The following is an 18,943-nucleotide window of genomic DNA, read 5'->3' on the forward strand; positions in this document are numbered from 1 at the left end:
TGTAGATTGAAGTCACCCATTATAACTGCTATTCCTTTATTGCACACATTTCTAATTTCCTGTTTAATACCATCCCCAACCTCACTACTACTGTTAGGTGGCCTGTACACAACTCCCACCAGCGTTTTCTGCCCCTTAGTGTTGTGCAGCTCTACCCATATCGATTCCACATCCTCCCGGCTAATGTCCTTCCTTTCTATTGTGTTAATCTCCTCTCTAACCAGCAATGCTACCCCACCTCCTTTTCTTTCATGTCTATCCCTCCTGAATTTGAATATCCTTGAATGTTGAGCTCCCATCCTTGGTCACCCTGGAGCCATGTCTCTGTGATCCCAACTATATCATATTCATTAATAACAATCTGCACTTCTAATCCATCCACGTTGTTACGAATGCTCCTTGCATTGACACACAAAGCCTTCAGGCTTGCTTTTACAACATTCTTGGCCCTTATACAATTATGTAGAAAGGTGGCCCTTTTTGATTTTTACCCTGGATTTGCCGGCCTGCCACTTTTACTTTTCACCTTACTACTTTTTGCTTCTACCCTAATTTTACACCCCTCTCTCTCTCTGCACTGGTTCCCATCCCCCTGTTGTGAACTAACCTCCTCTCTCCTAGTCTCTTTAATTTGATTCCCACCCCCCAACCATTCTAGTTTAAAGTCACCTCAGTAGCCCTCGCAAATCTCCCCGCCAGGATATTGGTCCCCCTAGGATTCAAGTGTCATCCATCCTTTTTGTACAGGTCACACCTCCGCCAAAAAAGATTGAGGGGGGATCTTATTGAAATGTATAAAATTCTAAAGGGATTGGACAGGCTAGATGCAGGAAAATTGTTCCCGATGTTGGGGAAGTCCAGAATGAGGGGTCACAGTTTAAGGATAAAGGGGAAGCCTTTTAGGACCGAGATGAGGAAAAACTTCTTCACACAGAGAATGGTGAATCTGTGGAATTCTCTGCCACAGGAGACAGTTGAGGCCAGTTCATTGGCTATATTTAAGAGAGAGTTAGATATAGCCCTTGTGGCTAAAGGGATCAGGGGGTATGGAGAGAAGGCAGGTACAGGGTTCTGAGTTGGATGATCATACTGAATGGCGGTGCAGGCTCAAAGGGCCGAATGGCCTACTCCTGTACCTATTTTCTATGTTTCTATCATGCTATAGGGATGCTTTTCAGCAGCAGGACTGGAAATCTGGTCAGGATTACTGGGAAGATGAACGCTCCTAAATGGAGAGATCCTGGATAAAAACCTGCGAGCCTTTGCCAGTGTGACCGCGGGACTGTTGCAGCAGGAGGAGGAGCGAGGGGCTCGGGAGAGCGCTGAGTGCTGGGAAGCAGCTGAGGAGAGTGTGCTTTAGAAGGAGCGTGGAGGGCAACTGAAGGGTAAAACAAGAGTGTTGATCAGAGGGCGTGAGCACTTGAGATAATCAGCAGGGACAAATAAAAGGAGGGGTAACTGAAGAGGAGCGGCCAGTGTGTGAGTGGCTCAGGGTAGGAGTGGAGCTTTGAGGCTTTGGTGAGCAGAGGCTGAGGACGAGCTTGCTCTCAGTGAGGTAAGGCCAGGTAAGTTCCTTTAACTAATTTAATTAACTTAGGAGTAGGTAATGGAGGCAGCAGTTAGGGCAGTCGAGTGCTCCGTATGCAGTTTGTGGGAAGTCAGTCACCTGAAAAGGTGCATCCAGCTGTAGCTCCTGACAAACCAAGTTGGGGAACTGGAGCTGGAGCTGGATGAACTTCCGATCATTCATGAGGCAGAGGCAGAAATAGACAGGAGTTTCAGGGAGATAGTCACCCCTAAAAGTCAGGATGCAGTAAGCTGGGTGACTGTCAGGAGAGGGAAGGGGAATAGATAGAAAGAGCAAAGCACCCCTGTGGCTGTTCCCATCAATAATAAGTATACTGTTTTGGATACTGTTGGTGGGGACGACCTACCGGGGACAAGTTGCAGTGGTCGCGCCTCTGGCACCGAGACTGGACCCTCAGCTCAGAAAGGAAGGAGGGAAAAGAGGAGAGCAGTAGTGATAGGGGATTCAATAGTTAGGGGGACAGATAAGAGGTTCTGTGGGAGAGATTGAGAATCCCAGATGGTCTGTTGCCTCCCTGGTGCCAGGGTCTGCGATATCTCGGATCGAGTTCTCTGTATTCTCAGGAGGGAGGGTGAGCAGCCAGATGTTGTGGTCCATGTAGGGACCAATGACGTAGATAGGAAGGAGGAGGTCCTGCAAAGAGAGTTTAGGGAGTTAGGTGCAAAGTTGGATAGGACCTCCAGGGTTGCAATATCAGGATTGCTACCCATGCCACGTGCTAGTGAGGCTAGAAATAGGAAGATAATGCAGCTAAATACTTGGCTAAGGAGATGGTGCAGGAAGGAGAGCTTCATGTTTCTGGACAATTGAGCTTTGTTCCAGGGAAGGTGGGACCTGTTCCGATGGAATGGTTTGCACTTGAACTAGAGGGGGACTAACATCCTTGTGGGTAGGTTTGCTAATGCTGCTCCAGGGGTTTAAATTAGATTTGCAGAGGGAGGGAAACCAGAGTGTCAGAGCAGATAGCAAGGTGGAGAAGGATAAAGGCATGCGAGGACTGAATGTACAGACAGAAATCAAAGGTTTGTACGTGATAGAAATGTTCTCAGGTGCATCTATTTCAATGCAAGTAGTATTGTAGGTAAAGCAGATGAGTTTAGGGTGTGGATTGGCACATGGGATTATGACATTATTGCTATTAGTGAGACTTGGTTGCAAGAGGGGCATGACTGGCAGCTTAATGTTCCGGGGTTCCATTGTTTCAGACGTGACGGCAGGGGGAGGAATGGCATTACTAGTCAGGGAAAATATCATAGCTGTGCGTAGGCAGGACAGCCCAGAGGGCTTGTCTACAGAGGCCATATGGGTGGAGCTGAGGAACCGGAAAGGTGTGCCCACACTGTTGTATTATAGACTGCCCAATAGTCAGAGAGAATTGGAGGAGCAAATCTGTAGAGAGATAGCAGACCAATGTAAGAAATATAAAGTTGTAATAGTAGGGGATTTTAACTTTCCTCATATTGACTGGGACTCCCACACTGTGAAAGGGCTAGATGGCTTGGAGTTTGTCAAATGTGTTCAGGAACGTTTTCTAAATCAATATATAGAGGTATCAACGAGAGAGAATGCAATACTTGATCTCCTATTAGGGGACCAGACAGGTCAGGTGACAGAAGTATGCGTAGGCAAACACTTTGGGTTCAGTGACCATAATGTCATTAGTTTAAAGTTAATTATGGATAAGGATAGGTCTGGTCCTCGAGCTGAGGTTCCAAATTGGGACGGGCCAATTTTGTGGAAATTAGAAAAGATCTAGGAAGAGTGGATTGGGATAAGTTATTTTCCGGCAAGGATGTGTTCAGTAAGTGGAAGGCCTTCAAAAGTGAAATTTTGAGAGTGCAGTTTGCATGTTCCTGCCAGGATTAAAGGCAAAGTCAACAGGCATAGGGAACCTTGGTTTTCAAGGGATATCGGCGATCTGGTTAAGGAAAAGAGGTGTATAGCAGGTATAGGCAACAAGGAACAAATGAGGTACTTGAAGAGTATAGAAAATGTAAGAAAATACAAAGAAGGAAATCAGGAAGGCAAAAAGATATGAGGTCACTTTGGCAGATAATATGAGGGTAAACCCAAAGGGTTTCTACAAGTATATTAAGAGTAAAAGGATAGTAAGGGACAAAATTGGTCCCCTAGAAGATCAGAGTGGTCGTCTATGTGTGGAGCCTCACAAGATGGGGGAGATCTTAAAGTCTTTTTGCATCAGTATTTACTCAGGAAACTGGCATAACATTTCTGGAAGGAAGGGAAACAAGCAGTAGTGTCATGGAATACATAGAGGTTAAAGAGGAAGATGCTTGCTGCCTTACAGCAAATAAAGGTAGATAAATCCCCCGGGCCTGACATATTTCCTCGGACCTTGAGAGAGACTGTTGTAGAAATTGCAGGGGCCCTGGTAGAAATATTTAGAATGTCCTTAGCCACGGGTGCAGTGCCAGAAGGTAGCTCATGTTGTTCTGTTGTTTAAAAAAGGCTCCAAAAGTAAACCAGGTTGGTGAGCCTGACATCAGCAGTAGGTAAATTATTGGAAGGTGTTCTGAGAGATCAGATATACAAGTATTTGGACTGCCAAGGGCCGATTAAGGATAGTATAGTCAGCATGGCTTTGTGCGTGGTAGATCATGTTTAACGAATCTTGTAGTTTTTTGAGGTTATCAAGAAAGTAGATGAAGGAAAGGCCGTGGATGTTGTCTACATGGACTTTAGTAAGGCCTTTGACAAGGTCCCACATGGGAGATTAGTTCAGAAGGTTCAGACACTAAGTATCCATGGAGAGGTTGTAAACTGGATTAGAAATTGGCTGTGGGAGAAGACAGAGAGTGGTTGTGGATGATTGCTTCTCAGACTGAAGGCCTGTGACTGGTGGTGTGTGCCTCAGGGATCTGTGCTGGGACCATTGTTGTTTGTATCAATGATCTAGATGATAATGTGGTAAATTGGATCAGCAAGTTTGCTGATGACACAACGATTGGAGGCATTGTGGATAGCAAGGAAGGCTTTCATCACTTGCAGAGGGATCTGGACGAACTGGAAAAATGGGCCAGAAAATGGCAGATGGAATTTAATGCAGACAAGTGTGAGGTGTTGTATTTTGGAAGGACAAATCAAGGTAGGCCGTACACAGTAAATGGTAGGGCACTGAGGAGTGCGGAGGAACAAAGGGATCTGGGAGTTGATACATAATTCCCTGAAAGTGGCATCACAGGTAGACAGGGTTATAAAGGCAGCTTTTGGCATCCATAAATCAAAGTATTGAGTATAGGAGATGGGATGTTATAGTGAGGTTTTATAAGACATTGGTGAGGCCAAATTTGGAGTATTGTGTGCAGTTCTGGTCACCTAACTATAGGAAGGATAATAAGATTGAAAGAGAGCAGGGAAGATTTATTAGGATGTTGCTGGGTCTTCAGCTGAGTTACAGGGAAAGATTAAACAGGTTAGGACTTTATTCCTTGGAGTGTAGAAGAATGAGGGGAGATTTGATAGAGGTTTACAAAATTATGAGGGTATAGACAAAGTAAATGCGAGTAGGCACTTTCCACTTAGATTAGGAGAGATAAATACGAGAGGACATGGCTTCAGGGTGAAAGGGGAAAGGTTTAGGGAGTACTTCTTCACTCAAGAGTGTGGAATGAGCTGCCATCTGACGTGGTAAATGCGGGCTCACTCTCAAGTTTTAAGAATAAATTGGATAGATACATGGATGGGAGAGGTCTGGAGGGTTATGGACTGAGTGCAGGTCAATGGGACTAGTGGAATAAAGTTTCGGACCAGACTGAAAGGGACAAATGGCCTGTTTCCTGTGCTGCAGTGTTCTATGGTTCTAAAGCTGAAACTAGTGAGGAAGTGTTTTTTAGCAGGATGACACAAAGCATACTGCCAGAGTAACAACCACCATAGAATGGCTTCAAATTTAAAAAAAACTTTTCTTTCCTCAATACACATTTAAACCATCTTGTTTATTAATTGCCCCCCAAAAACCCAACCCAAAAAACTACTGCACATGCACTCTATAGCTCTTTCAAATATGAATGACTCAGACTATAAAAGGATAAACCCCCAAAATTGACAGCTCTAATCCAAACTTTATTAATTTTCTTCCAAATTAAAATTGGTATTGCTTGGGACCCATCAACTACCATTGCCTTTCACAAGTATTTGAGGTAACCTTCTATGAAAGTGTTGGGGCTCAAGCCAGTCATGTATTTGCTAAGGATCCAAAGGAATTCTGCACTGTGACTACCTTACTACTAAACCACATGCAGATTTATTAAATGATTTTACAGAGCTCATGGTAGAGAGACTGCTGCAAGGAGTTGATGGGCAGAGGAATATTACATTCATGAATGACAATATTGAGTACAAAAAGGGGTTTCAAAAATAAACAATTACAAACAAGATTTCTTATTAAATGCACTGTGCCATCATTTTAAAGGCACCGTGAAAAATGGAGTTGTATTTCAATAAATGTCAAATAAAAAATATCCATTTAATACTTTAGAGCATCCATAAATATTTTCAAAAATCAAATGTTGCAAGTGTCAGAAATGTCAAGATTTCATATTGTACATAACTGGGTGTTTATTAATGCCAGTAATTTTAACTATATTCATGTCAATTTCTTAAATTATCAAATTACAATTTTTTGTTGCAAAAGTGCCATTTTATTTGTTTTTTTAAACCAGAACTTCAAGTATTTTAAGTTTATGAAATGATACAGAAGTTGATTTTAGAAGTTTCTAAACAAAAAAAGCACCCTACGCACATAAAGCTATTAGTATATATATATTTATAAAATCTCATTTCAGGTAAGGTTGGGCAAGCTGACAGCAGCATTTTCACATGGTTCAGTGTCCATCATCTCATCAGTAGCCAGTTCCGAACTCTGCTCTAGAGGCAGGATGTCAGTTGCCAATACAGAACATAATTCCACAGGCTTCACCTCATGCTTGATGAAATCAGAGCATAAATCTTCAGACTCTTTGTTACACTCTGCAAGTTTGATGGCATATGGGAAAAGAGTAATGTATTATAAATATTCATGTAAATTTTCAAGCTTGTTTACTTAAATGGCAACTGAACATTAAAGATCATACAATGTTTTCACCAGAGGTAATAAAATCTTAAACCCAGGTTTTCACACTTGTAATATTGGAACAGCCAGCAGCAAAGCAAACCATTGAGACCATTTCTAAAAACATTATCTGCAACATGGAAGTCCAAACAGTACTTGACAAGTGTTTGCAACCTCATGTCAGACATTACCTTTGTCTTAACTAGAAAATATGTCTGATGATAAAATAAATTTAATCAGAATAAAAATTACTGAATAGAATATATTAACTAAAAACAAAAATCAGGACAACTGAGTAACTACGATAACATTCAGATGCTGTAAAAGATTTGGAGCAAGGTCCTGAATAAGTACTTTGTGTCAGTATACACTGAGGAGGACATGGAGAATAGTGAGATCAGTGTGCACCATGCTAATATCAGGCCATTTTGAGATAACAAAAGTGGTGGTGCACTTGAAGAACATTAAGGGGACAAGTTCCTAGGGCCTGATGGAATTAACCCCAGGTTATTGAGGGGCAAGGAATGACATTGCTGGGGCCTTGATCAAGATATTTGTCCGCTCTAGCCACAGATGAGCCCCCTGAAAGCTGGCAAGTAGCTCAAAGTTCAACATAAATTTATTATCAGAGTATATACGTGTCACCACATACAACCCTGAGATTCCTTCTGTGGGCATACTTAGCAAATCTATAGAACAGTAACCAAATAGGATCTGTAAACATCAGGAACTGTAAACTGAACAAACTGCGCAAACTGCACATCCCTGCGGTGCTCCTGTGCTGATGGAGATAGTGGAAATGTTTTTGACAATCCAAACCGACTGGGGCCTGCAAGCGAGGAAATCCAGGATCCAATTGCACAAGGGGAGGCTAATATACGTTGTTCAAGAAGGGAACTAGGGATAACACTGGAAACTATAGTCTGGCGAGTCAAATATCAGTGTTAGGGAAGGAATTGGAGACAATTCTTAGAGATAGTATTTATTGGAAAAGCATGGCCTAATTAGAGACTCAGATTTACTTTGTGCAGGGCATATCATGACTTAATGATTGAATTCTGAGGTGGTAACAAAGCTGATTGAAGAAGGTAGAACAATGGATACTATCTAAATGGATTTTAATAAGACATTTGACAATATACCCTATGATCAGCTAATTCAGAAGATTAAGATTAATGGGATCAAAGTGAATTTAATGACTTGTCCATAAAATAAGTTAATGACTCTTACTCTGCTTGATGTCTGTAATAAGCTAACTTGTGAAAAAAAAACAAAGACAGGACGCGGGGTCATGAACAACTCCATCTCAAAGTGGTGAGGAAGATTGAAGCATCAAGGTGAAGGTGTTCAGACCCAGTCAGCGATCGTTCCCAACGGAAGCCACTGTCTGGACCAGATGCAAGTTCTGAGTCACAGAAGGACGGTTCAATGTTCTAAGATTGGTGTGATTGGACTGTACTTCATATTTGTCTCCTTCACTTTTTTGACATTTTCTTTCTTGTGGCCGATTGCAAGATCTTTGGGTGTGGGTGGGTTGGCGTAGGGGGCTTTTGATGCTACTGTCGCTGTTCCTTTTTGTGAGTGAGGGGGTTAGTCACTTTTTTCCTGTGGGGGAGGGGTTGGGGATGTGTTGTTATTGTCGATGTCTTTTTTTTTGTGAGAGTGAGGGGTTCGGGGATTGCATTGTTACTGTTTTTTTTTCCTGCAGGGAGGGGATGGGGGATTCTGAGGTCTGCGAGTTTCATTTCTTTTACTTTTTCCATGGCTATCCGCAGAAGACAAATATCAGTGTTGTATTGTATATGCATACTTTGACAATAAAATGAACCTTGAACAGTGGTGCTCTGCAGGGATCTGTACTGGGACAACTTCTGTTGGGCTTATATACAAGTAACTTGGATGAAAAGGTAGATGGGTGTGCTAGTAAGTATGAATATGTCAAAGATTGGTGGCATTGTGGATAGTGTAGAAGGCTGCCCAACAATACAATGGGATATAGGCAGAGAAATGGCAGATAGTGGTATGCAAAAGTTTGGGCACCCAGGTCAAAATTTCAGTGAGTAGAAGATGAACTGATCTCCAAAAACCATAAAGTTAAAGATGAAACATTCTTTTCAACATTTTAAGATTAATGTATTATTTCTGTTCTGTACAATTTTAGAGTGGGGAAATAAAGGAAAGGAGCACCATGCAAAAGTTTGGGCACCCCAAGAGATTTGAGCTCTCAGATAACTTTTACCAAGGTCTCAGACCTCAATTAGCTTGTTAGGTCTATGGCTTGTTCACAATCATCATTAGGAAAGGCCAGGTGATGCAAATTTCAAAGCTTTATAAATACCCCGACTCCTCAAACCTTGTCCCAACAATCAGCAGCCATGGATTCCCCTAAGCAGCTGCCCAGCACTCTGAAAATTAAAATAAATGATGCCCACAAAGCAGGAGAAGGCTATAAGAAGATAGCAAAGCGTTTTCAGGTAGCTGATCCTCAGCTGGTAATGTAATTAAGAAATGGCAGTTAACAGGAACGGTGGAGGTCAAGTTGAGGTCTGGAAGACCAAGAAAACTTTCCGAGAGAACTGCTCGTAGGATTGCTAGAAAGGCAAATCAGAACCCCCGTTTGACTGCAAAAGACCTTCAGGAAGATTTAGCAGACTGGAGTGGTGGTGCACTGTTCTACTGTGCAGCGACACCTGCACAAATATAACCTTCATGGAAGAGTCATCAGAAGAAAACCTTCCCTGCATCCTCACCACAAAATTCAGCATCAGAAGTTTGCAGAGGAACATCTAAACAAGCCTGATGCATTTTGGAAACAAGTCCTGTGGACTGATGAAGTTAAAATAGAACTTTGTGGCCGCAATAAGCAAAGGTATGTTTGGAGAAAAAAAAAGGGTGCAGAATTTCAGAAAAAGAACACCTGTCCAACTGTTGAGCACCGGGCTGGATCGATCATGCTTTGGGTTTATGTTGCAGCCAGTGGCACGGGGAGCATTTACTGGTAGAGGGAAGAATGAATTCAATTAAATACCAGCAAATTCTGGAAGCAAACATCACACCATCTGTAAAAAAGCTGAAGATGAAAAGAGGATGGCTTCTACAACAGGATAATGATCCTAAACACACCTCAAAATCCACAATGGACTACCTCGAGGCGCAAGCTGAAAATCTTGCCATGGCCCTCACAGTCCCCCGACCTAAACATCATTGAAAATCTGTGGATAGACCTCAAAAGAACAGTGCATGCAAGACGGCCCAAGAATCTCACAGAACTAAAAGCCTTTTGCAAGGAAGAATGGGCGAAAATCCCCTGAACAAGAATTGAAAGACTCTTAGCTGGCTACAGAAAGCGTTTACAAGCTGTGATACTTGCCAAAGGGGGTGTTACTAAATACTGACCATGCAGGGTGCCCAAACTTTTGCTTCGGGCCCCTTTTCCTATTTTGTTATTTTGAAACTGTAAAAGATGGAAATAAAAAAAGTAATCTTGCTTAAAATATTAAAGAAATGTGTCATCTTTAACTTTATGCCTTTTGGTAATCAGGTCACCTTTTACTTGCTTAGCTATTCACAGTAACAGAAATTTTGACCAGGGGTGCCCAAACTTTTGCATGCCACTGTATAGATTAATCCAGCCAAATGTGGGATGTTGTACTCTGATGAAATCAAATACAAAGATACATTACACTATTAATGACAGGACCCTGAACAGTGTTGTTGTAGAGAGGGATCTTGGGGTCCAAGTCCACTGCTCCCTGAAAGTGGCCACACAAATTGATAGGATGGTGAAGGCATATAGTATGCTTGCCTTAAATAGTAAATTCTAAAGTCAGAAAGTTATGTTGCAGCTTTACAAAACTCTGGTGAGGTTGCACCTGGATGATGGCCACTCCATTATAGGAAAAACGTGGAGGATTTGGAGAGAACGTAGATGAAAATTACAAGGATACTTTATTGTCGCCAAACAATTGGTATTAGAACGTACAATCATCACAGCGATATTTGATCCTGCGCTTCACACTCCCTGGATTACAAGTATTAAATATTATAAATATCTGCAGGAGAAGATGGTGGCGCACCTGCGTGTGCGCAGCCCTCCGATGAAAAATGATATCGTATCTGTTAAATAGGGGCCGTGGACAATTTGATGGAGAATGGACGTGAAAGCACAGAGGAACATCTGGTAAATTTCTGAAATGTCCGTTCACTGCTGTCATTACTGTGTAGTCAGAAATCTTTCGGAGGGTTGGCCTCAAAATCCCCGGCCTTGCCTGCTTTTGGCAGCAGAGAAGGAGGTCGAATCGTTCGGACAGAAATGGCGCTCAGTACTCGGTGTCGGAGAGCTGATCAGAGCTTCAAGTTTTCGGATGACTCAGAGTCAGGTTGTGGTCGGCATGGCAGGGAGAGTTTTCGTCCTTCTCCCATCTGTGAGAGATGTGGGACATTTGAGAAACTTTGAACTTTACTGTGCTCATGGACTTCATCAAGTTATGGTATTGTGCACTGTTGTAACTATGTGTTATAATTATGTGGTTTTGTCAGTTTTTTCAGTCTTGGTCTGTCCTGTGTTTTGTGATATCACACTGGAGGAAATAATGTATCATTTCTTAATGCATGCATTACTAAATGACAATAAAAGAGGACTACGTGTCTTAATCTATTAAAAAGTTAAAATTAGTAAATATTAAAAATCTAAATTATAAATCATTAAATAGAAAATAGAAAAATGGGAAGTAAGGTAGTGCAAAAAAACTGAGAGGCAGGTCTGGATATTTGGAGGGTACGGCCCAGATCAGGATCTGTTCAGCAGTCTTATCACAGTTGGAAAGAAGCTGTTCCCAAATCTGGCGGTACGAGTCTTCAAGCTCCTGAACCTTCTCCCAGAGGGAAGAGGGACAAAGAGTCTGTTGGGCTGGGTGGGTCACGTCCTTGATCATCCTGACAGCACTGCTCCGACAGCGTGCTGTATAAAGTGAGTCCAAGGACGGAAGATTGGTTTGTGTGATGTGCTGCGCCATGTTCACGATCTTTTGCAGCTTCTTTTGGTCTTCGACAGGACAACTTCCATACCAGGTTGTGATGCACCCTAGAAGAATGCTTTCTACAGTGCATCTATAAAAAATTAGTGAGGGTTTTAGGAGACAGGCCAAATTTCTTTAGTTTTCCTCGGGAAGTAAAGGCACTGGTGGGCCTTCTTGGCCGTGAACTCTACTTGGTTGGACCAAGTCAGGTCATTTGTGATATTGACCCCGAGGAACTTAAAAGCTTTTGACCTGTTCCACTTGAGCACCACTGTTTGGATTAGAGGACAGGTATTATAAGGAGAGGCTGGACAAACTAGAGTTGGTGCAACATAGGCTGCTGTAGACCTTATGGTTTATAAAATGAGAGGCATAGATAACCAGTATCATTTGCCCACAATCAAAATAGCAAATAGTAGAGGGCTTGCATTTCAGGTGAGAAGGAGAAGGTTAAAGGAGATGTGTAGGGCCAAGATTGTTTAAGAAAACAGGAGCAGGTGCCTGGAATATATTGCCAGGAGAAGCAGTGGAAGCTCTTAGATGGGCACATTAATTAGCAGAGAATGGAGGGATATGAACCGTATGCAGGCAAAAGGTATTAGAATAATTAGATATCATTAGCTTAATTAGCTCAGCACAACATCATGGGCCTAAGGGCCTGTTTGCATGCTGTACTATTCTATTCTAAGGAAAGACATTTGCATTTGGCATGACAATGCAAGAATAAACTAAAATAAATGCAAATCTGCTCAAAGCAGCTGGTCATTGATACAACTGAGGAATCATTTTAATGCATGGAATGTGTACCTTTATCGTTTGGATTAGGTTTGTTCATCTGCACATCAACAATTACACAATCTGCATCATCATCCTCTTCTGTATCTGCCTGAAAACCATCAGTATCCATGGCTTCAGCCTAGAATCAAAGAGCACAAAGTTAGCTTGTTATTCCTGAATGTTGTGGTGTCCACAGTCTCACAAAAACGAGTGTAAGAATGAGAGGAAAAAGGAAATTAATCAGTTCACTAACATAATTCATATTAGTTTGTTACTCCAAGAAATTAGTCCAATGGCCTATACTAATTGACAGGTACAATTTTAATCATGTTCTATACTCAGTATAAACAGGCAACGTTTTAATATTTTTCATTAATATTAATAACTCCTCCTCCTTCCAGGAGCATACTTCTAACAAAGTAGTAGGAACCAGTATTAACAACCTGTAATTTATTTGCCTGAGGTGTCCTGGTAAAGTTTATTATTTTTTATGATGGAACAATTTAGCTCAGAGTCTAAAAATCAAACCTGAGCAATCCCATCACTTATTTCTCTATCTTCTCACATGTCCACCCACTTGTCCCTGCTTACCACTTACCTTAATAAGGAACCAACCAACCTACCAACTTCAGAGTATGGGAAGAAACTAGAGCACCTGGAGGGAATTCAGTAATGGAGAACATACAAACTCTACAGATATCACCAAAGATCTGAATTGAACCTTGGCCACTGAAACTAAGGCATCAGTGCTAGCAATTGCACCACTATGCCAACCACACAAGACCATTGACCAGTTGTTTGTGAAGCTGGGATATGCTGTAAACCAATTAAGATTACACAACTGTTCCACTGATACACTGCTGTTAACATACAAAATTCACCACCTTAAACCACTTTTGATATTCCAATCAAGAAGGGAATTTTGGCTTTCAGAATAGTGACAAGTAACTATTTGATAGTATCTCTGACTGCTATGCAGATTTAGACCTTTTGGCCAAGTACGAACTTTGTTAGCAGACCTCTGGAAGTGCTATGAATCAGCAATTCTAACACAACCCAAAAGATAAATGGAAATAATTTCAGACTAATGCAAACTGAGTATCACACATGAACAACATTGTGAGCATCTGCTTTACTATAGCTGATGAGATGAAAACAACTTAATTCGTCTTTCACACATTACTCATTTTCCATACTGCTGGCCAAGCAAGAGAAGACAATAACAAACAGTCCATATCCTTCTAACTCCCAACCTTTTGTAACTAATATCTCTGTTTCCTCCAACTCAACAGTATTATCACTCACGCCAGCTTCTATGGAGCAAACACCAAACTAAAGTGGTATCATACCTCTGGGTGATAAAAGGTTCAGGAGTTTTAGCCCTCAACTTTCCCCTTAAACAGGCAGCAGCTACTCAGATGTTGCCATCACTAATTTGGCCAACTAAACATCCTTACATAGCATAAACTCTCCTTTACCTCCACTCACTTCCTCCAAATCAAAGGCGCAGCTCTAGAAATTTGCATGGGTTCAAGCTACGTTGGAATACATAGAACAGTCCATGTTTCAGGCCTAATCATCTTACTCTTTTCCGCTAGTAAACTACAGCAAGTTCATCCCACATTTATACAAGTTGCATATTTTCTCATTTTAACAGTCTATATCTACACTTTTCCCTCCCTAGATGGCCAATTCAATTTCCGTGGATGGTTAGCAACCAATATTCAAAGTCCCACCATGCTCCTACAAGGACTCCTTTACACAGAATATCTTTTCTCATATCTGTTTTAGTGACATCACCTTTCCCCCTCCACTTTATTTCTCACTTCTCTCCTTCCATTCAGCACAAGAGTAGAGTTCTCTTTCACCTTCCACACCAATCACTTCCACAATCATTCAACTACCTTCTGGAATCACTAACTGATCTCCCTCAGTCCCAGCATTCAGAAACAATCATCTTTCTACAGCTACCTAGTTGCAATCCCATCTCCATCAGTTACTTAGCACTTTCCCCATGCAACCAGAAGGGCTGCATCACTGCTCTTTTCCCAATTCCCTTCCAGGCTGAGCAGCAAATCACATACACTTCTTCCAATTTAATGTAACACATTTAGCATTCAATGCTTTTAAGAACTCCTTTCATCTGCAAGTGCAAGTGTGCCCCATCTTAGTCATTTTAATTCACCATCCCAGTCTGCTCTCTGTTGGAACAATGCAGAAGGCTGAAGCCCAATGAATACTTCACGAACAGCACCTCACTTTGCATCTTGAGAATCAATAATCAATTTAACCACTTCGGATAACTTTCTTGCTTGTTTTAAAATTGGCCAAACCTGACACAGCCTCTCAAAGTCCAACCCTCCGTTCCCATCATGAAAGGTGGAGAACAGGCAAGGCCGGTCAACAGGGCTCTGGTGAAGCTGTACAGGCCAATCCCCTGTACAGCGGACACAACAGATGACAGAGACATTGATGAACTCCAACCACACCATCAACTTTGGACAATGGAGATGGGAGATCATCAATGGCCTATGCTCCACTGGGAGGAAGGGCCCAAGAAGAAGAAACCTGATAGAAGGTTATATACTTGTAAAGTTTGCTGTTTTCTCCTCCTGATCAGATGCTACCTGATCTGCTGGATTCTTTCATTTCAGATTTCCAAGTGCTGTGTTCTGTAACCTACCTCCAAACTGTCCTCATTTATCTTTTCTCTATTTACATTTCTCTAGATAAATTTCTTTTTTCCAACTATATTAATAGCAATCATTTCACTGCGATAACCTTAGTCTCTGCCCTATCACAGATGCTCCCTGAACTCTACACCCTACTCTCTTCCCTCCCAGATCAACATTTCAGTTCTAATGAAATGTTCTGATGTTTCTCTTTTGACAGATACTGCCGAACCCTAGTGCCCTCACTATTTCTGTTGTAGTTATTACAGAAGTAAGAAAAGTATTTCTAAATTGGAAACATCCCAATGGGATGGCAGAATAAATGCAATTCCTCAGTTCAAGCACGATATGATAATTGAACAGTATGAATAATGATTTAGCCCTTAGTGAGTGGAGATCAACGTCACAAAACTCAATGGCAACTTTTCACTGAAATTTCACGTAGATACCAATTTGGGGTTGAGACAAAAAGGTTTGTGATTTACCTGTTTTAGAATGGAATACTGTATCCAAAGCAGACATAGTTGTTTAAAAATCACAATGTACATAAGTCTTCTGTTCTGCATTTATTTTAAAATATTGCAATGCTTGTCCTAAATTTATACAAATCTCTGCAAGTGCAACGTGATTCCACAAAAATACTCTAGATGACAGCCTTGTCCTAGGATAATCAAACACCATTGAGTTTCTATTCACTCTGGACTGACGTTTTAAAGGAAGGTGAAGAGGAATTTAAAAGTAATTGACAATTGTAGCATAAAACTAGGAAATATTTCTGAACCTTTTTAAATACATTAATTTTTGAAAATGATTATGTAATCCACAAATGCTAGAATCTGATTTAAAAACTGGCGATGGTCATTGAGTTAAACTATTGCTACTCAAGATGCAAAGGACCTGGCTCTTAAAGGACAATTGTTTTTTCACAGAAGATTCTATTTGATTGGGCCATTGGTTAATTTGGGCAGCCATTTATTAGGGACAACTTTTAAAGAACAAAAACTAATCAAGAAGTTAGCCGGGATTCCCTTAGTTTACTCAGGACACTATGCCACTTAGTTGGGACAGAAGACTGTTGCTGAACAATTTCTAACTCCTATCAGTTGCATGGCCCTTAGACGCTACCATGTACTTAGAATGATCAGTTTTTAAATAGCATCAGTTGCACGTGTTTGTGTTCAAGAAGCAGTAATTTTCATCACTGAGTTGCGATAAGCTGCAAGACAATTTAGAGCAGTTTTGTTCACTGTGGCTTTAAGCATTTAGGTTTAGCAATGCCAGAAATGGGTGGGAGTGAAAACAAAACAATTTCACTTCTTCAAGTTAGGAATTATGAAGAATTTGAATCAACTGGAATGCTCGAATTAAATGGAGATTTGGAGGAAGAAATTGGCTAAAGCATTGCATATGAAGGCAGTCCATTATCTGCATTAGGTGCGTGTGTGTTGATTTTGATCATTTACAGTCAATCATAATAACACAGCAGACAAACTCCTCCAGGAATATTAGGAACTAACACAGCTTTATAGTACTGTAGAAGTATTGGTTGCATTCGAATTTATTCTGTATTTCATTTAAATCTATAAATTGTTGCTCAGTTAAGTGGTAGTCTCTTTTTTTTTTAAAAAAAAGATACCTTTTAACTTTTTCCATAACAAAATGTAATTTAGTTTCAGGGCAATCTCACCTGATCTGCTTCAGTGTCAACACACTTCTGCATGAACTTTTTTATGGACATACTTCCAGCTGGCTTCCGCTTTCCTGAACTGGGTATGCATTGTGCTGTATTCTTCACCAAATTGGGAGTATTCTGTCCACCTCCCGCTGTAACAGTACACTCCTCCTTGACTGTAGGCTGGACTTGTGTGAGGTAATTCCATTGTCCTGGAACAGGAAGGTTCTCCATCCTAAATTTTCTCAGAACCTCATCATGTACATACCAACATTTTAATCTGAATGCCACTCTTTTCTCATACACTCCATTTTCTGTAATAAGTCGCTTCAATTTTGCCTTGGATGGGATGGACACGTCCTCATCCACTGTGGGTGTCTCAGGTCTCGAGGCATCAGAGCTTGGTGGACTTGAATCAGAAGGAGGAAGTGCCGGCACATCTGTAGAAGGTTTATGTTTGTACCACTCCTGAAATTCCTTGATAATAGCTTTTTTGCCATTCACATTTCCATGAAGTAGTGGAAGCAGGCTTATTAATACTGAACAAAAGAAATTACACATCACCAAAAGAAGCACTTCACGGTAAAACATTTAAAACATCTGCAATTTGGTTTTATCCTGCAATCATATGCATAGAACCGCATCCCCCCCTCAAAAACAAAATTACTGAGCTCCTTATGGCAACTTGCAAGAGAAATACCAGGTATCGTATCCTAAAAGTATTAACATCTTAAGTATTCTCTCAAGTACAAGTTTAGACCTTGAGTGCAAAGCAAAATCTACAAAATTGGGAAGTCACAATGTCAACATGGTTCAAAGGAAGCAATCTAGTTCAAATACAAAAGGTTCTAGATTTAGATTGCAATTCTATAGGGAAGAGAAGCCAATATCTTCACTGCGATAAGTAGATTTTGAGATGCTTCCTTGCAGTCAAATCACCAAGCTGCAGCTTAAAAAGACCTCGATTGCAAAATATCATCCTCTTTGAAGAACATGAGTTTCTCCTATTATTCCAGTTAACTGAATTAACACTACAATTAAAACAGCTCAACCCATCTAACATGAGCTTTTGATACCTTGCTGTCAGCCTACTAGTGCAGAAATGATGGGTGATTGTTTTTGGAAGTTCTAGGCTTTAGTGCCTCAGCATTCGTTAATATTTAAGCATGCCAAAGAGTTATTTCACAAATACAGTCCATGCACTATCTGGTAAATGATCATCAGCAATCTAACTACAACACTAGCAGGCCACTACAGTGGTATAAATTGCTGTAAATCTCAATTTATTAGTGCTCAGAGACCAAGTTTAATAATTGCTACAATATTTCAATTAAAAAGAGCTAATGTTCAGAGCATTCTGAATTCTAGATAGATCGGCCCCTTACTTTGTTCTTCTTTTAATGTCCCATTGTGCGTTTCCTGCGTCTGCTCATCTTCGATCATGTGAATTGAAAACTGTTGAAGTGTCTTCATGGAGGAGTCATTTAACACATCACCGTCAATCTCCCAAAAACATCCAAGTAGGGTGGGCTGCAACACTTGAAATTTCTTTCCTTTCATCAACTCGTCCCATTCCTTTGCTTTCATCCGCTGACGGATTTTCTGCTTTTCAGGATTTTCCCCCTCCTAGATGAAGGAAAAATTAAACTCAACCTGCTATTTCTAGAAGAATCATTAATTTAAACAGAATTCACCACAGAGGCAATGTATCTACATGTTATTGTTCCACAACCTCAGGGGCAAGGCAGGCCAGGGAAGAACCTTTAAGTGCATTGAATTTTCAAATCAAAGAACGAGAGTAGGAAGGAGAAAAAAAAAAGTTATGGTCTGCATAGGGAACTTACTTCTATCTCGATCAGTAGTTTACTTACACAAATCATTGACCATACCAGCGAGACATCCACACCAAACTCATCAATTTCTTCTCATGCAATTATTCTAGTTATGACCCACAGGGGTCAGGGTTGGGACCGCTGCTTTTTATGACGTACATCAATGATTTGGACTACGGGATTAATGGATTTGTGGCCAAAATTACTGATGATACAAAGATAGGTGGAGGAGCGGGTAGTGTTGAGGAAACAAGAGAGCCTGCAGAGAGATTTAGATAGTTTAGGGGAATGGGCAAAGTGGCAAATGAAATAC

The 18,943-nt window shown here is 41.0% G+C and overlaps 1 protein-coding gene across 6 annotated transcripts in view; it reads right to left on the bottom strand.

The window, feature by feature from the left end:
- Positions 1-5,603: 5,603 nt before the first annotated feature.
- Positions 5,604-18,943, bottom strand: part of chaf1a (chromatin assembly factor 1, subunit A (p150)) — a 61,746-nt gene continuing 48,406 nt past the window's right edge. For 3 of the 6 annotated variants that reach the window (XM_072244134.1, XM_072244135.1, XM_072244132.1), the window contains 4 exons: positions 18,184-18,424; positions 16,814-17,337; positions 12,485-12,593; positions 5,605-6,577 (listed from right to left, as the gene is read on the bottom strand). In XM_072244134.1, coding sequence (XP_072100235.1) covers positions 6,390-6,577; positions 12,485-12,593; positions 16,814-17,337; positions 18,184-18,424 — 1,062 coding nt within the window. In that variant the 3' untranslated portion in view covers positions 5,605-6,389. The other 3 variants (XM_072244133.1, XM_072244131.1, XM_072244136.1) reach the window with 2 other exon arrangements.

This window comes from Mobula birostris, chromosome 26 (genome assembly GCF_030028105.1).
Source record: "Mobula birostris isolate sMobBir1 chromosome 26, sMobBir1.hap1, whole genome shotgun sequence".
NCBI lineage: Eukaryota > Metazoa > Chordata > Chondrichthyes > Myliobatiformes > Myliobatidae > Mobula > Mobula birostris.